Below are 22,551 nucleotides of genomic sequence, written 5' to 3'. Positions count from 1 at the left end.
TAGCGCTGTAACTCAATTCCTTGCTAAAGGTTTAGCTTTTCCGTTAGACGCTCGTTCACTCTGACTTGCTCTGACTCGCTCGTTCGTTGGTTGAGCGTCGGTCACATGATTGGTTTCGATGCTCAAAGTCCCGTGGACCAATCATGTGACTGGTTTTGACGCTCAAAACGAGCGTCGAGCGTCACCATGAAATTGCACCTTAAATCGGTAACGTTGAACGCGACATGAAAATGATAAGGACTGATAAAAATTTAAATTTAATGTTAGATCACAGACGAGGTATAGAACGGACCTCAAATCATCGATGAAAAGTATAGGTAGAACAGACTTATCATCTTACGGGAGTTCGTATCACCGCAGTGTGGGACAGGAACGGTTGAAAGTGGAAGCAGGCGCCCGAGGCCCCCCCCCCCCCTACTGGACAGATGAGTCTGACGAATCTGTATAATACACTCGAAATACGGGAACTCAGTGAACTAGAAAATAAAAAAATGTATACGCATCTTACCAAATTGAACACAAAACTACTCCTAATATCCTGAACAAAATATTTACTGTTTTGCATCATTTTTTAATTATGAAATTGTACATTACCAGTGAAATGCACTTTGTCACAGAATAGTTATAAAAGCCATAATAATTTCCTACTTAATATATTTGTTACGAATGGGTAATTAGCAACCTGACTCTACTTACTTATTGTTAGTAATATCGTGTGGGAGATGATAGCAGAGGAACGAATGAGTGACAAGAAAAGAAAAAGCGGAGCACAGCGGGCCTGTAGCGCCTTCTGATCGCCGAATTGCCGTACTTCAGGCGTTTCTGCCCCGAAATTTTAAACATTAATAACTAACACCGGATGTTACGCAATCCGGAAATTCAGAAAATTATGCAACTTTGTGTGCAAGTAGAGTAGTTCATGCGTAAGACAAGTTTTTTTACATCTACAAAACTGCCTAAAAATAATTATCAAAAAATCCATTCTTTTCAAGTTAACCTGACTACCAATTCTTAATTGGATAATTAATTTTACGCAGTTTTTATTTAAACTTCTTTCCAAGATCTCTCACCGTTCTCGAGATATTCCACGAAAAAGAAAATTCTGTACTTTTTCAAGGGGTAATTTCATCCCCTAAAACTACACTATGGCACCAACAAAAAATAGGTTTGCTTACACGTGAACTCTACTTGCACACAAATTTGCAGAATTTTCTGAATTTCCAAATTACCCAACTGAATTTATAAGAAAAGAAAATATCCACCGCGATTTCGTTATTCTTGATTTTCGATTTATTTTGTCACATGGGAACGCCCATTCCATTTTCTACCACTTGTTGCCGAACACCCTGTATATTCTGTTATTTAAAAAATGTTACACTATATCATTTTTCTAAGCACCGTTTGTTTTATTCTCTCTTTTATAATATTAATCAATACCTTGACCATTTTATATTTTGGGGATCTTTTTCTGTAACCAACACAGCAACCAATATACAAATCTATGAAGATGTGCTAAAATTAGTACATTTTATTTATTACTTCATTAGCATAAAAGCAACGTTTCTGTACTCTCGTGCTATAAAAATGTATCGGGCCATTGGCATAAAATTTGGTACTAATATATGATTTTGAAAACATCTGCGTCCAATGTGTGTAGGAACATTTATATTGCTACGAGTCTCATTTCTTTTAAATCATAAGTAAGAAATGAATGTTTTTCCTTGAACAGTCTTACCTCTAAATTACATTTTACCAAATTCTATTTACAGTTTATCCTTATGTTAAGCTGTGTAATGTATTTAAATAGTTTTATAAAAAATTACTACATACCGAAATGCTCAAAACTGTATATTAGTAATAACAACCTGTATATAATACCAACCAATAATAACAATACTTGAAGCGCACAATGTTTCTGAGTAATAATACGATTATGCATCGTACGAAACGATTATAGTATTGAAAATATTTTGATACTTTAATACTAAATTATAAAAAAACATTCACCATATTTACATAATTTTAACAAGGATCTTTAAAATGTAGACACTGTTGTTTAGCTTTGTGATAAGTGCATTTAACAAACAGAAATTTCTCATAAAATTTTGCAGTTATAAGGCTTAAGATCTTGAAGATACTGATACTCGGTTTTGGGAACAGAGGATTAATAATTTATCAGATACCCAATGTTACAGTTTTACTATGCATTATTTTCTAAACTGTTACCATTAACGTTAATTGAGAGTGTGGCATGGCTGGTAAGATTGTTAGTTCCCATTAGGTTAGTTTTTTGTTATGGAGCTAATTTTTTTATACGAATACAGTAAATCTTCGTTATGAGCTCGACTAACGGGGCTGGCGGCGGGCTCATAGTGAGTTGCGGACATGATTCCACGCGGCCAGTGGCTATGTCGAATCTTTCGTTTCCTCTCGCGCGTTGTCCGGTTCTCTCAATCTCGTCTGCAGGCTTCCAAGAAATGGTGGGGATAGTCACGGACTGTCAATGGGAGGTAAAAACGAGCTCATAACGGGGATTTACTGTATTCTGTTACTTAATCAATATTTCCGTTATAATCAATACATAACGTTCCTGTAATGCCATATAAAGAACTGCAAATATTTTTTTACACTTTAGAACAAAAGGTATTGCACAAGATGTGTTACTTGATATAAATTGTAGGAAGCATTGATATTTCAATGGAAATATTTTGAATACAACACAAATATATTTGAGAAGCATAGGGTAAATGTCTCAATTACTGCCACTTCATTTCTTTTACTTAATAAACACGCAACGTATAAAGAATAGTGTAAAAAAGAATTTATCATAAAATTGGGACTGTTCTTCTTATTATTATAATACATTCTTTATACGTTACGTTTTTTTAAAGTGAAATAAATAAAATGGCAGTAATAGGGACACTGACAGTAAATGGGACATCTACCCTACATTTTTTAAAATTTGAGTGCGAAGATAAAAAAAGGGGCTTGGACCACCACCGAACAAAAATACTTCATTGGCAGTTAATCATCTTACCAACTACACTACATTCTCAATTGACATTATTAGTTACACATTCATTGATATCCCAAAACAAAACATTAACATTGCATATCTCATAAATTATTAACCGTCTGCTCTCAAAAGTATATACCAGAAACTCCAATATCTGTAGCCCTATCAATTTGCAAGAACCTCAGAAAGTTAGAGCTACATTGGGGCGATTTTCACATAAGTAGCGAAATTAATCTCGAAAACAGAGGTTGTTAAGAAATTCAGTATTTTCTTCGTTTCATTTTGTAACTTATTCGTAGAATTTCATATACAGTGGCGGACCAAAAAAAGTTTACAACTTTTAAAATCACATAACCTTTTTAGAATTGGTCCAAACAACATGAGTTTTTTTGAGAAGGTAAAAGAATTAGTTTGCTAAGTGTTTCGTCGCTTTGAAAAAAATGCAATTGGTCGGAATAGGAACAAAAATAGTAAAGGTTGTTTTTTCAACTTTTTTTAAGCCTGTAATGAAAATTTAAGAAAAAAACGTTTTTAGATTGAAGGAAGTTGCCTTTAAATATCGCAAAATGAGGTCGAAAATCGCTGATTTCGGGAATTTCCGCGATTCTCGACCTTATTCTGCGATCTTTAAGCTTTTATAACTCAGAGCAACGTTAACCGATTTTAATGAAATTTTAGGCATGTATACAGCTTACTTCAATCTACAAACGGGTTTTTTGAATTTTCATTACAGACGCAAAAAAAAGAGTTTAAAAAACAAACTTTACTATTTTTGTTGCTATTCCGACCAATTGCATTTTTTTCCAAACCGACGAAACACGCCACTTAGCAAACTAATCCTTATAGCTTCTCAAAGAAACTCATGTCGTTTGGACTAATTCTAAAAAAGTTATGCGATTTTAAAAGTTGTAAACTTTCTTTAGTCCGCCACTGTAAATATGAAAACTACTTAACTTTTTTCCTTTTTTTTAAAAGAAATTCAAATGTATTAATACAATGATCCATAAACCCTGGGAATTTAAAGAATTGTAAATCAAATGATAATAAAATATAAAAGTATTTCTTAACTTCTAATCTTTAATCGACATCTTTGATATACCTGCACTGTTGATACGGCAAACAATTTGTATATACTAAAAGTCACAAAATACAATGTTGATTTACATTAATATACAATATATTATACGTGACTGGAATGCCATTATAGTACTATCAATATTAAAACCTAACTTCCGTATATTCATGGGATATGATTTAGTGAGAGACAAGCAATGTAACCGAGTACGTTGTACGCATGCCTGTGGTTTTGTGTATCTACCTATGTACAAGGTATTTGAAAATATTACCTCACCATTGCACTGTATCGAGCCCATATGCTTAAGAATATGAAATTGAAAAAATCTCTTTTTCTTGCAAACAAAATGTTTTTATTCATATTTCTCAGTCTTACCTTAACAGAATGATTTCTCTGTCAGACATGTTATTTCTTAATTTCTCACATAAAGATTCTTTTGAGTTATGCAACAATTAGCAATGATGAGATTAGAATGTTCTTATATTACATAATCTTTATAAACGAAATCTCCAACGTACGCGAAGCACACGAAATGAAAGGTTGCAATAGAATTTTGTAAAAGAATGCAGTTCTCTGCTTTTCGATATGTAAAAGTCCAAAAATCGTTCCCAATCTTGATAGCGTCGCGATTAACCCATAGTTGTTTTGAATGTACACAATAGTATAGTCAGCTGTATAACGTAACTGTTAAATAAGCTCTGTGCTCTGTGATTCTCTGACTGCGTAATATTATTATATTACATCGTAAACATGATTGTTGTACATAAAGATCTATAATTTTATACAATAAACTTAATACTACAAAATCAACTATGGGTTAATGTATCATTTATAACATCATACATTAAAGATTAATAGGTACATGTTACTGATTTGAATGTGTCTTACTTAGCTAAAAATGAATATACAACGATGAAGAAGCCCTACTAGTGTTTTGTGTTGTCGTGTGTGTGTATGTGTGTGTGTATATATAATATTACCCTTTTGGCACCGTTAAAGCCCAATATTGAAGATAAAATAATCAGCCAGCCTTTTACTTGCTCTGACAAATTGCGATTGTGAATCATGGGCAATATGTGAAATATAATTAGGCCTTATTTATATTATTACAACACTTAATTCGCATAATTATTATCACAGTTTATAGTGCAATTATATCATTTTTATTACGTCGAGCAAATTTAGTTTCGCGAAGTACGATGGCATAACTATTTGTGAAGAAAAGCTCGTTACAATGAATCTTTGATTTATAATGCAATTTATGTCTAATTTGAAGTAAATTTCATTAATGTTTTAATCCTAATTAAAAGAATTCAGAGCAAGTAAAAGAAATTATATATTTAACACGAACTTCTCCGAAACTACAATTTAATTAAACCTCGGTTATTCGAAACGTGCATCTTGAATGGCCACTTCATTTTCTAGATATAGTGGGTTTAACCCAGAAAATATTTTATATCGTATACTTTAGAGTATTGTTATTGAATTCTTGATATACGAACAGTGAAAATCCAATTACTCGATTTTGCAAATTTGTATATTTAAAGATCTTTCAGATGTCTATATTATTTTTTCCGACTGGCATTGCCTTCTGTAAACGTTTAATCGAAGTATTTCCGAATACTTCTAAAATACAATATCCAATCTCATTGTATAGTCTTTAACATACATAAACAGAGATGTTGAAAATTTATAGAACATTTTTCATACCAACAGAGCATAACACAGTTTTCGATAGAACTTATGCAAAATATATATTAGAAAACATTAAATCTTTAGTCTCTTTTTAATCAATATTTATTATTGTTATTCGATTCAAAGCTATTTCGATAATAGACATGCATACATATTAAACAAGAATAGAATTTAATTAATTAAAAAAATTAGAATAAAGTAAAGCATGTTACGCTAAATGAATGTAATGAAAACGTTTCTGATCGAGCATTTGATATCGAGACAATTACGTAACATTGGACTGTAGAAAGTTGGTTCAAGTAAGATGCTCCGTTTCTTTAAATATTGTTAATCTATAAATAATATATAATAATTACGTACTCAAGACTACATGTCCATTATATATACATTGAATTCAAGACTCAGTTCGAAAGTAGATCGTGTATGTAGTAACCAGAGAATCATCTTCTTTGCCAAAACCGTATACTTTTATAATAAAAATTAGCACACTCGAAGTAAGATATACAAGGAAGACCGTTACTTCGCTTGATAAAATTTAACCCATGAACTTACATACACCGTCGATTTTGATTATGCAATGTGTAATTCCTATAACGCGTAGTATTTCGAATCAATACCACAAATTATCTTTTGTTGTAAACTCTATGTACATATATATTAAATCATAGTAAAACATTCTCGATTCAATATCCAAGGTCTTATAAATTCGTATGAATTTCGAAGTCTGCAACTTTTGTTCTCCTGTTTAAACAAAGACATTAGTAACTAAAAAAAACGTTCATGGAAGAAATCTTATTCCGTGAAGTAAGCTAGTCCTCTTAAATATTGTTCATCGTAAAATGCAAAGTAATTATAATAGCTCGTTTATTTCGTGTGAGAATTCTAATAAATTCCTCATGGCTTCCAATCAGTTAACTTGACTGCTCCTACCAGGTACTTTGTATAAGGTTGTGAGTCATCTTTTTTATAACAATTCACATATGATACGATTTTTATAGATAAAAAAATCATCCATTAAAATCCACTTGGTTAGTGTTTCTTGTCATCTTGTTATTCCCGAACAATCATTGCATTGTCGCTAACATCAATGAGGAATGTAATCGGTTGGTATTATTATAAAAAGTGCTTTCGAAGTAAATATGTTCGTTCTACGCGGGAGAAGTGTAATTTTAATAAAAAATGGAAGAGAAGAAAAGAAGTATAAATCTCAGTTTTTACATCGATCGGTAATACTGCATGCATGAAAAGGTATTAACTGGCATTCGGCAGTTAATAGAAATTCACGCGGTGAAATATAAATATTTTTCTTGCGAAGACAGAAGAGCTAGGAACCTTTGGCAATAAAACCTTTCTCATACTATTAATCCTTGATTAAATCGTTAAACATGAAGACGAAATGTAATATTGATTTAACGCATGATTGTTCATTCGTATGATTCAGTGCCCCGTATTTTCACATCTTCAACTTAAAATCTATCAATGATATAACAAACTAAATAATTGATATGTAACGCTAATTATACAATGTACGTAATGTTACTGATTTATACATGTATAAATACTCGCCCGAATACGAGCGGCATATTAATATCTTATAACATCGTGATAATACAACGCTTACTAACAATAAGTAACAGTAATTAAAAAACCGTCCTTGTAGCAATATTTTTACTCGATATTCTGTTATCTAATCCACAAAAAAAAAACATTAAATAATCATAAGTTAGTTATATGTACGTTAGTTTGAAATGTAAGATTCTTATAAACGATTCTATAAACGGAAGAAAGGAAGCAGAACGTGTAATTATCACAAAACGACGCGTAACATATTTTAACATTCCTCATTGATGCGTGTATGTAAAAATTATGATACAGAAAATGGTTGTGCAATTTAACTAAACATATTATACATGTAAATTAACTACATACTAGATTCCTTAGTGGTGATAGTCTCGTTGGTGTTATCAACTCTTATTAACGTCGACGAATTTAAAACAAGTGTCCTACTTAACGTGGCAACTCTTTCCATTACACAAGAAGCTGAGAGGCGTGCTTCAGCATCATGATCCCAACACTCTTCCATCGTATCACAAATTGATTGAAGTCCCTGAAATAATAACAGAACAATTGATTAGAATCGCACCTGCTTTTCAAAATAGCAAAAGTAAAGAAGCCACGTTTACTAGTGATGGGCGTGATACCGCTCAAGCAGTATCGATACTTAGCGGTGAAGTATTATGGCATCTCAAGCACGTATGAGTACCGTAGGTATCAGAAGGTATCGATACCTAAATGATACCTACTCAAAAGGTTCGATCCTTTGTAGGTATCAACATCTTGGCTGGACTTGGTATCGATACTATTCGCACCCGAAACAAGCATCCATAGGTATCGAAACAGGAATGAGTACTTGGAAAGAATCGTTTCCCTAATGGTACCTACAAAAGTCTCGGTCCTTTAAACTCGACTGCGTTTGGGTCAGACGAGATACCGCACGGCATCCAGATGGCGAGGACACGTTTTCGCAGAGATCTGATGAGATATGTGGAACTGAAAGATTTCTCACTTCTTAATGGGTAGGTATACTAACCACTTCGAGGGGTCTTGTTTTCGACATGTGGTGCCGAGCACCACTTTCTTTGACTAGCGTCGCGAGAGGATCACCCAGTACGTTTATTTCGCTTTCTCTCGTTATATTCATTCTCTTTCCTTGTCCGCCTATTCAGGGGTCCCTTATTGCGAAACTTTGTATGCTCAACGTTGGACCCCAACGCAGGCGAGTTTAAAGGACCGAGACTTTTGTAGGTATCATTTGGGAATCGATTCTATTCGATACCTAAAGTACTCATTACGGTTTCGATACCTATGCATGCTTGATTCCGGTTCGAATAGTATCGATACTTTACTGTTGCCGTGATACCAATTTCACTCAGTACTGCTCCTACTGATATCAAATGCCGATACTAAGTACTTACAATTTCGATATGTATCGAACCTTCCAAACGAGTACTTTGGGTATCGAACTACTTGAAACTCATGAGAAATACTGGTATCACGCCCACCACTAACGTTTACACGCAGCATGAGATCAGTATATGAATTTACATACAGGATGTTTACGCCATGTTTCTAAAATCAGTGGCCTCTCCTTTTTGTGCACAACACTCTCTTGCATGTCTTCCAAGGTAGGATGAAGGCCCACTTCATCCTCGAATGGTAATCTATATTCCCCAATTGGTCCCTAACACGAATAAAAAGGTGAGATAGTTTTGTAACATTTCGAAGGGATGAAAAATACTCAAGTAGATGTTTACATCTTGTACGGTGCATCGTGAAGCCAATTCCCAAAGCACTAGCCCACAAGCGTACATGTCGATCCGTAAAAACGAGTCCCTTGTAAAATTAATTGCTCCTTCTAAAACTTCTGGTGCCATATACCTTCTTGTTCCAACCTGAAAGCAATAAGGCGTAAAATATAAGATCGCATACCGCGAGATTTGCTGTTACACGAGGGAAGTACCTGTCCATGGGTATCGCCACAAGGTTTCCCAGGATGAAATATCAGTGCCAGACCAAAGTCCGCTATACAAGCGCTCATGTCAGCTTTAAGCAAAACATTTTTCGACTTAAAGTCTCTATGAGCTACAGCGGGCTTGTAACCGTCTGCTTTATTGGCGGGAATCTCTTCGTGTAAGTGCATCAAGCCTCTGACAAAAGTAAAGCTATCATTGTAACAAACATACGCAGAGTGTTTCTGAAATATTCTTCGTGGCATTACCTTGCCATGGATTCTGCTATCCTACACATCTCGGGCCACGTAACAACGTTCGCCTTCAAATAATCACATAATGAACCTTTCTCGTGGTACGCGGTAATTAACCACAATTCAGATTGTAAAATATCTCCTCTCTTTTCAACGCCTATAAAACGTAATATATCTTCGTGATCCATGTGTGCGAGCTTAAAAATCTCCTGCTCAGTTTGCCAAGACTGCTTGTCTTGTATAGGAAATACTTTAACAGCGACGATCTCGTTCTTCAATTGTGCTTTCCAAACTGCCCCGAAACGGCCACGAGCTTTGATCTCTAGAAGCTGAATCGGGCGCAGTCCCAGATTGGGAGATGGTTGCGGTAATGGAAGAGGTTCTAACGTTGGTACCTATAAAATTTCCACGATAATTATATAACAGGCCCCGTCCATGGTTTGGCAGAAAGAAACAAAACATTTATAATGTTCAATAATTTAATAGATCTGTACATATGTCTTCCAAACCTCGTTGAAATATCCCAACTTCCTACGTCGATAGCACCAATATAGAAATGGTAAAATGAAAGCAAGTAGGAGCATAGGTATCGATATTGATAGAACGAGTGTTATTATCTGCTGTTCTGTGTTTGGAACAGGTTCTGATTCTAAAACACAAACTCATTTAACGATCAAGAATATCGAGCGACTATTTGCTACGCGAAACAAATACGTACCGTGTATAACAGAAGGTTGGATCGGTTTAGAAGAGGACGTCGGATGGGGATCCCATGTAAAATTTTGGTTGCACATGTTACCATCGCAACAGCAGAAAAACAATTCCTTCTTCCTTTCTGCACTGTTTTCGATGCAATGCGGCCTATCATAGCAGTCGTTGCTATCCAAAAAACATCCCTGAAATTCATACGTGTTTGAAATGATGTACAAGCACGGAATGATGCTTAATTTAGTTATGATAATAGTTTCTGAATCTGTACCTTCAACTTAATTATGGACTTTTTAGTAGCATTGTCAATTTGCCATAATACGTAACAATGGTTACGTTTGCCAGGGTCATGCGGACCACATTCTTCTCTTCCCGAGCATTCCTGCTGGGACTCTGTACATAATGTTTCATTATAAAATTCACAAACCGAGGACCCTTTGACATCGTGTCCTAACGTACGTCCTAGAAATTATAATTATTTAGAGGTTTCTAGAGTCAAAAGAAATACTTATAACTTATGTTAGCGCTCTTCTGCTATATCACTCTGCTAAAACAAAAACGTAGCGACAGATTCGAAGCGGTTCAAAGTGGTTCGAATCCCATCACTACCTATAATATATAATCTAATTTATAAATGTATTAGAGAAGCCGGACAATAATATTGCCTTTTTGCAAATGGAAAGCAGTATGAAAGTGACCCTCTTCTGCTATTTCAAAATGCACCGACCTGTATGACATAATATGCTTAAACTATTGTTTATCGACCTCTTTCCTTGGCGTCGTAAACAAAATCACAAAAATGACGACAACCAACCCTGCCATTCACCACTCTACTCTTCTTTAAGCCTCGTTCACATTAGTCAAGTTTACTGGCTTCAAAGTCGCTTGAAATCAGTAAACTAACCACCCCTGTTGTATGTGTATCTTTTGTTTTCCTGTTAAACAGAATGGCGTTTCAAAGCCTATCGCTTTATATTGCCCAACAAACTATAGTCTCCTTTATCTTTTTCCTCCTCTCTCTCCTTCAGGTCCCAGCAGCAGCGGCGCACCGGGAGAAAGGTGGGGGTTGGCCTCCCCCCTGGTCACCCATCTTTTCCCAGTACCCGCCCCATAACATTTAACTTCGGTGATCTAACGAGAACCAGTGTCTCCATCACGGCTACGGCCGCTGGTAAACCAACCTGTTATTCACTTCACTTGAAATATCCTTTCAAGTTTTGAGCGAAGTAGAGAGTGTCCCAACTTTTCTTGCCTTGAAATAGTACAACTTGAATAGTGCGAACTTAAAGCCACAAAGTGACTTGAAGCCAGTAAACTTGACTGATGTGAACGAGGCTTTATCTAGCTCATTCAGTAGCATTGAACATTTACAGGAAATTCAATGCACAAGCCGACATTAGCACATTGAAAAAAGCAACATTACTTTCCAGCCCCTCTGATGCATTTATATTAAATTTTAGTCCTTGTCTGTTTAAAACAGTCACCCTAATAAGTAATAGTTAAAAGGAAAAAGAAGCATGTGTTTACGAAATACAAATAGGTAATATTTATTCCAATTTTGACAATGTACACATATAATAATTTAATCGTTTATCGTGTAAGAGTTATGAATATGTTTTGAGGTCTGTTACACTTTTGAGTTCTCAGAAGTTCCTATTTCTTTTGAATTTTTAATAGCACTTTCAATAAGTTTCTGAAACTTAATATTGATTTTCGAATGTGATGGTGTGTTTGTATTGTATAGCAATAATGAAAAATGTAGGTTTAAAAATATTATGCAAAAAGGGCGACACAAAAGTGAAAGAAGAGATATAATGGTGTGGTATAATGATACTTTAACAAACTGAAAATATAACTCTTATTTTTGTTGCTAAGCTAAATACTGATTGCTTTAGGTTTAGCAATGAAAATGTATGCCCATTGTTTTAACATAAATACTTTGCTAAGATAGGTACAAATACAGCTAATATCTACCAGACAAAGCTTAAAAAATGTAAGCATGATTTTCGTGGTATATAAAGTGTGATAAAACAGATTGTTTAGGTTTACATCCTACAAAGTATTTTATTTTTCTAATTTTATCTTGTTCAGAACACTCATCCTTTTATATACATAGAATATAGTAAATATTTCGAGACTAAAGATACACGTAATATTTCTTTGGTACTTTAAAGATATAAATGGAAATAAGATATAATTATTATATTTTGTTATTTTAATAAAACTATTTTATTCCGTAATTTTTCATACCACGCTTGAAATACTATTTTATTCGCATTCACTTTGACGTCGAATATTTAAAATAGTATACGCGTCTGTAATTATTTACAGTGAAACTGAAATGAAATCATATTTTGGGTGAACTTTTCTTCTGGGAAACCTTTTTTTTCATCGAAAATTTATATAGATCGAAAGCACGTGTCAAACAACTTGCAAAAATAACAATTTTGAGTTTAGGAATCTATTCAGTAAAAAGTTATTAAGTGAAAGGGACTGTGAAATATTGACGTATATTCTAACCCCTAATGTGACCAACTACTACGCTTCAATTTGAATGGATATTTTTTTTAACCAATACTATACAACGTAGGACTCGGGCTTGGCACGCTCGCATTGGCGAGTATAATTACAGACCCTCAGATACTAAAAACTCTTCCTACTTTTCCTGGGCAAAAAATTATTTTAGGTTATGCCCAAACTCACATCGGTTCGCTACCATGCTTTATGCGCCCGCGGGCGCGCGCCCCCCGCGCTAGTCTAGCCCTGACCAATACTAATACCCTGGACGAATTAAAAAGTGGAATGCGTTGTTTCGGAATAAGTCAACGGAAATATTGTACAGAGGGGAAGGAGTGCAGTATTTAAATATATAACATAAAAAGACAATTTTGTTCGAAATATAAAAAAAGCATTTTAAAGTATTTTCGGAACACCCTGATAGCGAATTCGGTAACTCGCATTGACTGGTGCCAAAAAATGACTTGAATTGGTTGATTCTTATAGAGCTATCTTCGTTTCCATCAGAAACAACCAATCCAAGTCATTTTCTGGCACCAGTGCAGAGTCAGTGCGAGGTACCGAATTCGCTATAAGTATTTTATGCTGTCGAAATCCCTCAACGTAACCGTTTCGGAAAACAAAGAAACTATATACAAACTCCTACCCCTCCAACCTCCAACAACGAATCATATGCGACAATCACCGTAACTGTCACAATAAAGGTTAAAAAATATGTCAAAATTTTGCAACTTTTTCGCCTCATAACTTTTCAACGAATAGATTCCTAAACTAAAAATTATTGTTTTTGCATGCTATTTGATACGTGCTTTCGATCCATATAAATTTTCGGTGAAAAAAAAGGTTTCCCAGAGGAAAAGTTCACATCATATTTTCATAACATTACAAATAAAACAGTATTTAATCGAAAATTCTGACGAATCGAACTTCGTAATAGAATAAAGTGTTTGTTGTTGTTGATTTGAGGAACGTATCTTATGGTCACCATCGTTATACGCATGGGTATATAATGAATCAGAACGGGCTGCGTTTGTAAACAGAGAACTAAACATCGGTCCATAAAGTACACAAGATTTAGTAACGATCTGAAACGCGTCCAGTGAAAAAAAAATGGTATATCCTATAGAGGCTCGAGGCGGGCATGTAATTTACGTCGCGGCTAGAAGTGCCAAGTGGAAGATAATGGAATGAGCAATTACCTAACAATCCTAGGATGAGATATGGCAGTATCGTCACATATGCGGACATCGTGAGCGGGCCGTAAAAGCATACCAGAAATTTAAAGTCTAGGAGCACGGTGTTCGGCGATGTGGCTAAAGCGCCGGACTTTGGTGCGCAAGGTCCGGGATTCGCGCTTAGCCGTCACATCTGGGTTATTTCTAAGTGATCCGCACCATCACGCTTCACGGCTCCATGTTCCCCCGAGCAGGTCGAAACCACGGCGAATTATAAAGAAAGGAATTGAGTCTATTAGCTATTAAGCAAATTGTAGTAATTCATCCACCGACACATCTCTCTTCCTCTCCCCTTCCACGTTTGTGTAGGCACTCGCACACCATGGATTTTACGTCACGTTTCACCGTTAAAACACTTGGATTCTGGTCACTTTCGGTCGATTCAGGTGGTCCCGAGGGACGGGCGATCGAGTCCAATGAATACAAACACACCGACCGCGTCACGTTCCCGAGGAAATTAGTAGAAATTAACTGAGCTCGCGGATTCACAAAAGCACGTACGTCCCAGGCTCACATAAAAATGGATCATAAACTAATAGATCACGATAGAAAGACAACATCCACGCGAAACTCATGGGTGCATTTGCAATTTACGACGTTGCTCTCGGCTTCAATTTAGAATTATTGGGAGAAACAAATGCCACATGAAAGCGGAGTTGATGCGTTGATACAATTATTGTAAATTACGAAACCAAAAGTGTCAGGAAATAAAAGAATTTTATTTCAGAAGTATATACACATATGTTACGTAGAGAAATAATGGTACCATTATCGATGATGATGACGACACTAATAATGCCATAATAATACAAGAGTTTATCTAATATTTGATACGTATAGTAACTAATAACTCGCTCCTTTGGGGATCCTCTGTCAATAATATAGGAAGACGCCTTTACCGACCGTGTTCATTAATTCTTGAAGCGACCTAACAGTACGTATCGATTAGTCGTAATCTTCCCTTCAGCGAAGGTGGTGGAGGTTCTTCGTAGGTTGTTCGTTAATGACGAACTTACGATTCGAACTGCATTTGAATTGCACTTGAGTGCGATCGGTGATCAGTATCTCATGATCTTATCTTTTACTAACCTAAGGCAACCAAAAACTGTATATGACAGTCTCGATGGCTCTGGCAAAAGATTCTGCGCCACGGCTCTTGTAACACGGACTTTCTCGCCAGGCTTTTAAGGTTAAGTGAAAAGTGGCAGTGTTCCGATAACTATATCGCGACCGGGGTTTTTTTTTATGAAGTGTCACAGCGATTAACCGACTTCCCATTTCCCTCGAAGCTCGCAAGACTGACGGCAAAGCGGCTGGCTGATTATAAATGACAAGCAATTATGGCAATGTCTGATTCTAATAGAAAACCAAGAGTCATAATTTTAGGAGGTGAGTGGCTAGACCAAGTATACATTTCGTACGATAGCAGAACGGAAGCGATAAACGCGGAAGACTAAAAAAGTTTTATCACCGAAACAGGATGCGGTTTCATAGGACGTAATCTTGTGGAATATTTGTTGGATAATGATCTCGTGTCGTTTGTGCGCGTCGTAGACAAAGTACCTCCGCAAACTGCTTGGCTCAATGCTAAGCACCAGCAACTCTTCGAGCATCCTTTGCTCGAGTTCAAAAGCGCGAATTTAATTAACGCAGGTACGTCGAATATCGATAATTGTTTTCCCCAATGCGAGGCCTTTAGGGAGTGACTTCCATGTGTGTTTAAGCTGGCTCGAAAATGTTGAGATTTATGATGACTCTGACTGAGAATGACCTAGGTGAAAAGATTTTCACCGATGGTTGAACTGGTACGATGGGAATTAGGATTTCATCGTAATTATTCAGTTGACTAGGGTAGATGTCCCAATTACCGTGCTTTGATGCTGACTTGCTCACGAAGGAATTAATTACTGACTTCTATTACTTTCATTTTGCTTGGTGAAACTTTATATTGGTGTTTTGAACTTTCCTTCTTAATAAGGCATTTTTTTCGGGTTGAAAATGTTAATGATTCATATTTTTTTAATTGAAATGAAAATCCACGTTTTTGTCCCAGTTACCGTGCCCTGAAAAATGCGTTGTTCCTATTCCCGTGCCCCTAATTAACGTGCCCTTTTTTGAATAGTGTTCCCGCGGTTAGGTTATGTCGTTCAACTTTGAACTGTTCAAAACATTTTTTTTTTTGCCCTACGAGAGGTGTTTTTATGTAATTTTAATATGAACTTTTCATTACAAAAGCAAAATGTGCAAATATAAATTTCTGTTCACCCGTTCTGAGAAACGAAAGTAAGGTTAGGTTTAGCAGTTACAGAGGGAGCCGGTGGGCACGGTAATAGGGACAACCGTTAAATACCTGTCCTAATTACCGGATTCACTTTAAAAATACGAAAACGTTTTAAAAGTGCTCATTTTGCTATTTTTCATAAAATTTGGACCTTTTATGATATAATAAACACTTTACATAAGTGCAAATCATGATAATTATCAATTTATTCACTTCTGTAAAGTACGTGTTCCTTACAGTTTCCGGTAAGGATTTAGGTAAATTCATCGAAATCTTCATTAGCATTTTTGAATTTTTTTTTACTATGCTTTAATTGTTTACAAATGCAACCTTCTCGTTTGTAACACATACATTAATAGTTTAACTTAATTAACAAAAATTTCTTTCCTTGTTTATTTATGCGAGTTTTTTTGTACGGCTTCTTTAAACATAAAGGCATCGTAATAGGGACAGGGCACGGTAATCGGGACATCTACCCTAGTCACGGTGGCGACGTAGATGAGGTATACGATAGACCTAATATATTATGGAAGTTTGTGTCACAGAAACTGAACAGACTTTGTGAAAGATCAATGATTGGTAATTATTTAGATTAGCGATTCCTCACCGATTTTAATGAAATTTGAATATGTTGTAAAACTCCACATTTTGTACAACTTTTTCCTATCCATACTATAAAGTAAAAAATCCGTAGGGTTGGTAACACTGACCCCGACTCACATCAGTGCGCCACCATGCTTTACGCGCCCGCGAGCGGGCGCGCGCCCCTCGCGCTAATCTAGCCGCAACCAATACTAATACCCGAGACAAATTGAAAAGTGGAATGCGTTGTCTCGGAATAAGTCAACCGAAGTTTTTCGCAAATATCTCGGAAACTAGGACCGAGCGATGGTAACATGTATAGGAAAAAGTTGTTCAGAATCATGTCCCCGACAACATATCCAAATTTCATCAAAATCGGTGAGGAATCGCTGAACTAAATAATTCCCCAATGATTTTGTTGTACACTTTATGTTCAAGACTGTGGAAATCATATTCAACAAGAGAAGCTTAATAACTACGTATGTAGTTATTCTTTAAATATATAAATAGTAAGTAGAAAACGATAATGATGTGGTTGCATTATGTTTGTAACTCCTAGGCATAAAAAGCTTTTATCTTGGCACATTTAGTTTTAATAGCAGTGTAATTTTATTCCACTTTAAACCAATAACGTTGGCCGCAACACGAAACTAGTGATAGGGCTCTGAGCCACGGAATTATGTGACAAAAGCTTACTTTAAATATTGAGGCCTCATTATACCTCATCTATGGTGGCAATGGTTGCCAGCCCACAAGCAGACAGCTAACTTTTAATGAACTTATTGAATAACAAAGTATTAGGTTGCTCCATCCATTAAAGCTGAAAAACAACTTATCCTGGCTTAGATAGAAAGGAAGTTTAAAAGAAAGGAAAGATGAATTAGATTGTAGCTTATAAGATAGAAGGAATGTCAGAGTGGATGAAAGAATGGAAAAATTGTAAAACCAAGTTCCTTTTCAAGGCCGTTGAGGCTGAAAATAAATCTTTTATATATGTATATACTAACATTTCAGTAAGTTGTAGAAAAAATTTCAGTTACATATAATAATAATTAATGGAGATATGGGTTTTTCTCAAAATGGTGCGCACAATGTCTCAACTTCTAGTGGGCCAATCTGGTCCATCTTTTTCGTACACCTTCAGAAAACATGTAATTCTAGCCAGTAGCAGAATCAAGGCGAAATAGTTTTTTTTTCACAAGTTTAAGGCTGGTTAAAGACGAAAATACATGGAAAAGACGAGTTTAAATTCGAAGTCCCCCAATTTTGTGAATGTTTCATTTTTTTTTTCATAAATCTGCTACCGGCTATAGCCACACTCTTACTGATTAAGAATCCTTTTAGTTTTTTCATTTTGGATCAGTGGAACAGCCTGAATCGTATGTACCATAAGGTAACTTTTTTTGGCACCCGCTTTACGTGATGACCCATATCTCCATTAATTATTATTATATAAAGCTGAAATTTTTTTTACAACTGAGTGAACTGTTAATAAATACACGTGGATAATGCTCATTGGTGAAAACTGTGTAGTTTAATCGGCCAGCCCGGCTCTCTAAAGGCTAAACCCTTAAAACGAATGGCATGTATTAAGCTATATGATATTTCATAATGTCCCATTAAGTTACTACTATATTAGTTATTTCATCCTCTGCACAGTTTATGATGAATTCTGAAATTGTTTTTAGTTTCCTGTCAAAGTGTATTTATATCAGACGATCCAATAGATTATGTGATTAATTGCGCTGGGGAAACAAAGAGTGGCCAAACAGATCCTGTATACAAAGAAGGGATTTATAAGCTAAGTATAAATTGTGCTCAACAATCGGCGAAGTTACGAGTTGACCGTTATGTAGAAATATCCTCTGGCAATTTCAACGCTTCTGGAAAAGTAAGCGATGCTTGATCCGCATTTATGTATTACATTATTTATCGTAGAATCTATGTGAATAAATGGTAATATTTTCGTAGCATCCGCTTAAAGAGGAAGATGCTGGCGAACCATGGACGTTTGTTGCGAAATATAAATTGCAAGTGGAAAACGACTTGAAAAACATACCGAATTTAAAGTACACAGTACTTAGACCAGCCATTGTTTATGGTTGTGGCGATAGAAGTGGCTTAGGTAACGCTACTCTTAATCTTATCAGTCAAAACAAGTGGATATTTTTTTAAAGTGACATTTTTATGCGTGCTTACCACGAATGCGAGTTATATTCCATATTGCGTAGTGTACTCAGTTGGGCATTATTCGAATAAATTTTTATAAAAAATTATTCGTTATTCTCGAATCATTTCATTCATTTTATTCGAAATTTGGCCGCACTTCCGAAAGGGACCGGTGGCCGATCGAGATGAAACTTGGTGGGTATTACGAGGGGTGTGGAAAGACCCCAAATATAAAATTTTAGCTTCGGCAATTAATGCGCTCAAAAGATACAGGGGTAATTGTGCATAGAAGGGTACACCTTACCGACGGTGAAGAAAAATATAGTAATGTATCCGAGTAGCCCACTCGCTTTTTTAAAACTGATTTTGTAGTGCCAATTTAATTAAAAATTTAAATCCGAAATTTAGAAATATTCACTTTTTTAATATAAACTTAATAAAGATCAGTTTTTAAAAATAAGCGACTTTTTCTCAAAAGTCAGGGGGCGGGCAACTGCCCCTTTTGCACCCCCCTCCGGACGCCCATGATACCAACACAACGCATTCCACTTTCTAACTTGTCCTGAGTATTAGTATTGGTTGGGGCTAGATTAGTGGGGGAGGGGCGTAAAGCATGGTAGCGAACCGATGTGAGTTTGACGATGCTAAAAATGAGCCTGTGGTTACAAAATTTCAAAAATAAAAAATGGGGGAACGGAAAGGTTCTCGGGTAGTAGGGGGTAAATTTAAAAAAAAAATAACAATAATTTTTTGTTAATATTTCGGAAACTAATAAATACCCGAAGCTACAATTTTAGATTTAGGGTCCACACCCCCTCCCCACTTCTCCCTCCAAACTTCATCTCGATCAACCACCGGCCCCTTTTGGAATAATATCCCGAAATTTGTATTCAAAGATTCTTCGAATATTGCTCAACGATTTTTGTACTAATCGTGCTCGTCGAATGATGATATTGTAAAAGATTCATTTTCTTATAGCGCCACGCCTGGTAGTAGGAGCAGTTTATAAACATTTAGGAGAAATGATGAAATTACTTTGGGGACCAGATCTTCATATGAACACAGTTCATGCGAGAGATTTAGCTAGAGCGATCTGGCATGTAGTAAATAGGCCAGAAACTATAGGTCAAACGTATAATGTCGTCGATGAAGGTGATTCGACTCAAGGATCAATCAGTGCTATGGTCTCGGAGCTGTTTAATATCAATCACGATTATTGGGGTACTGCTCTATCCACGCTGGCCAAAGTATGAAGAAAAACTCATTGCATTATTTCTGATATACTTTGTCAGACGCATTTATATATCTTTAAGTATGTGTATGCGTATAAGTACATTTGTGTACGTATCACATATCTATTTTTTTCTTTAACGCACAGTTAAAGAAAACTCGATAGAAAATTATCAACTCCATTATGAAATTAATGAAATTAATATTACGTGCCGTAAATTGCCTCAATACCAACTTAGAGTTATTACATATCTTAGACGGATATGAGTTCTGTAGTTGAAGAAGTTAACGACAAGCACATGGGACCCTGGGCAGAAGCTTGTAATAAGGATGGAGTGGAAAACAGCCCTTTGTCTCCGTATATAGATCAAGAACTTCTTTACAACAAAAATTTGCATTTACTGCCGGGGAAATTGTTAAGTACAGGGTTCACTTATCTTTATCCAAAACTCACAAAGGACACTCTGAAAGAGGTAAGAGATTGTTTAAAATAATTACCAGAATAGAGACTTCGTAATTGGTAACAGCTGTTACTTTATTAAGGGGTTGTACCTAGTTAGGCGGCCGAAAAGAGGCGAATATTTGTGGATTTTTTTTGAATAAGCGGAAACATATATTTTTACAAAACTTTTTGCGCTTAAAAGAGCAACATTTAAAGAACATTTTTAAAAATGCTTCTTGGATGTCGGTTGTTACTTTAGTATAAACGTAAATATTTTTCTACGAAAAAATTACCAAATCTTCTTTAAATGTTGCTCTTTTAAGCGCAAAAAGTTTTGTAAAAATATACGCTTTCTTCGCTTCTTAAAAAAAAATTTATAAATATTCGCCCCTTTTCGGCCGCCTGACTACACTGCATTCCATATAAGAGTGTACCAACGCCCCTACCGATTTGCGCAGCTCCCACGGATCTGACACACGCGATTGGTCGTAGCACTTCCCCTGCCGGTTTACTACCAATCAACAGCGTATCCCTGCGCGAAACGAGTACGCTCTAATGTGGAACGCGGTGTAGCTTTAACCCTTTAAGATCTTTTTATTACTTCAGTCTTTTTTCCCGTAGGTTCTCGATGATTACGTAAGCATGAAGATATTCCCACATTCCTTGGTTCTGTGAATTTAAATAACGCAGAAGGCCAAAATCAAAGGAAACTTACAATAATTTGTATAAATAACTTTGGAGCGTTTCACCTTGTGCCTAGTAATCTATGCAAGTTACATACTCTATTGTATATTATACAATTTACTCGTATTTTATCTGCTGACAAATACTGTTAGTCCAGTTGATGGGGTATACAGATGGAATATGAAGATTTCATGTATAAGCCTAATGCGAAATGTGATAAATTAGAAATTAATGTACTTAATTTTTACCATAGTTTGAAGTATGAAATTTTTGCACCTTAAGGTTGCTAGTCAAGATTGGACGCGTGAGAGTAATACGAAATTGGATAATAATATTGGATCCGAAACTAAGTATTTACGTACCTAAACATGATATATTGTAACGTGTAGAATTGTTTGGATGAATATTTTAGAGAATCATGTACACCGCCAAGAATGCTTTTTATGTTGCATTTTTTTCAAGACTGGAAATGTAAATAAACTCGTTAAAAAAAAGAACTATTGATTCCCATAAATATGTGGGAAAGAGTTTGTGTTTTTACATCTACTGCATTCCAATATACATACATATCTTCCAGTATTACAGTAGATCTTCGAAATGCTGCCATTCAAATTCAGAAATCTTTTTATTCCACGCAAATAATGGTTACACAAGTTTGAGATACTAAATGCATACCAGTCCTATAATATGTATATTAAATCAAGTACAAATAATAATAAATAGGCTAAGAGGTGCTTCCAAAAGGCCAAACAGAAGCAAATTAATAGGTTTATAAGATAAAAGTAAGCCTAATTTTACAATTGCTTATGACAAAAAATGCATATTCCGATGGCGCTAACTGCTAAATAAAGTAAAATAGTAGTACACTTTTCAACTTGTGATTTATTAATCCTTTAATAATAAAGCTGTTGGTTTACGTATTTGTTTTTTTTTCTGTGGACCTTCCCTATTGTTTAAAGAATTAACTAAACCTTTCGAAACAGGGTAGTAGCTTTCGTACGTCGAGACAAGGAGCGTGGATACACTGTCTGATTTTTATTTAATCATTGGTTACAACAAGATACTGAGCTCAGAAGGGTCAACAATATCATTAAATATTTTGTGTATCGCTTTAATTTTAATATTTTAAACAATATGATTATAGTCTGATGTAG

General features: G+C 35.5%; 2 protein-coding genes and 1 long non-coding RNA gene across 5 annotated transcripts in view; 2 read left to right on the top strand and 1 right to left on the bottom strand.

Annotated features, from left to right (window-relative positions):
• Positions 1-4,599, top strand: part of LOC143371528 (uncharacterized) — a 114,228-nt gene extending 109,629 nt beyond the window's left edge. The window contains exon 2 of the long non-coding RNA XR_013086035.1: positions 3,588-4,599. This is a non-coding gene — a long non-coding RNA (uncharacterized LOC143371528). The remainder of the gene's footprint in view (positions 1-3,587) is intronic.
• On the bottom strand, positions 4,421-14,608 carry Put (activin A receptor type 2 punt). Of its 3 annotated transcripts, none has more exons than XM_076816742.1 (9): positions 13,974-14,608; positions 10,529-10,719; positions 10,268-10,445; positions 10,044-10,192; positions 9,565-9,944; positions 9,307-9,493; positions 9,101-9,238; positions 8,896-9,027; positions 4,421-7,893 (listed from the first exon to the last, which is right to left on the bottom strand). In XM_076816742.1, the coding sequence occupies exons 1-9, from the start codon at positions 14,020-14,022 to the stop codon at positions 7,708-7,710; spliced, it is 1,590 nt and encodes a 529-aa protein (XP_076672857.1). In that variant the 5' UTR covers positions 14,023-14,608; the 3' UTR covers positions 4,421-7,707. The 3 variants fall into 3 exon arrangements, with proteins under 3 accessions (XP_076672857.1, XP_076672856.1, XP_076672859.1); XM_076816741.1 differs by having other exon boundaries at positions 10,044-10,198; positions 13,974-14,605; XM_076816744.1 differs by having other exon boundaries at positions 10,059-10,198; positions 13,974-14,604.
• Positions 14,609-14,946: 338 nt separating this feature from the next.
• LOC143371512 (3 beta-hydroxysteroid dehydrogenase/Delta 5-->4-isomerase) lies at positions 14,947-21,894 on the top strand. Its single transcript, XM_076816748.1, has 7 exons — positions 14,947-15,398; positions 15,489-15,662; positions 18,561-18,763; positions 18,844-18,997; positions 20,020-20,288; positions 20,529-20,744; positions 21,335-21,894. Exons 1-7 carry the CDS (start codon positions 15,350-15,352, stop codon positions 21,386-21,388), a joined length of 1,119 nt encoding a protein of 372 aa, XP_076672863.1. The 5' UTR covers positions 14,947-15,349; the 3' UTR covers positions 21,389-21,894.
• The last annotated feature ends 657 nt before the right edge of the window (positions 21,895-22,551 follow it).

The sequence above is a fragment of the Andrena cerasifolii genome, chromosome 7, assembly GCF_050908995.1.
Source record: "Andrena cerasifolii isolate SP2316 chromosome 7, iyAndCera1_principal, whole genome shotgun sequence".
Taxonomy (NCBI): Eukaryota; Metazoa; Arthropoda; class Insecta; order Hymenoptera; family Andrenidae; genus Andrena; species Andrena cerasifolii.
The sequence above is the reverse complement of the archived record's forward strand: the minus strand, read 5'-3'. Positions and strand labels throughout refer to the sequence as shown.

Bases quoted from the DNA above. Each gene is read 5' to 3' on its own strand.
- Put (XM_076816741.1), bottom strand. From the start codon at position 14,022: ATGTCCGCATATGTGACGATACTGCCATATCTCATCCTAGGATTGTTA. The intron at 10,720-13,973 runs GTAATTGCTCAT...TATAATTTCTAG, and splicing joins TCTCATCCTAGGATTGTTAG to GACGTACGTTAGGACACGAT. The intron at 9,239-9,306 runs GTACTTCCCTCG...TATTGCTTTCAG, and splicing joins GTGGCGATACCCATGGACAG to GTTGGAACAAGAAGGTATAT.
- LOC143371512 (XM_076816748.1), top strand. From the start codon at position 15,350: ATGGCAATGTCTGATTCTAATAGAAAACCAAGAGTCATAATTTTAGGA. The intron at 18,998-20,019 runs GTAACGCTACTC...ATTTTCTTATAG, and splicing joins TGGCGATAGAAGTGGCTTAG to CGCCACGCCTGGTAGTAGGA. The intron at 20,289-20,528 runs GTATGAAGAAAA...TACATATCTTAG, and splicing joins CTCTATCCACGCTGGCCAAA to ACGGATATGAGTTCTGTAGT.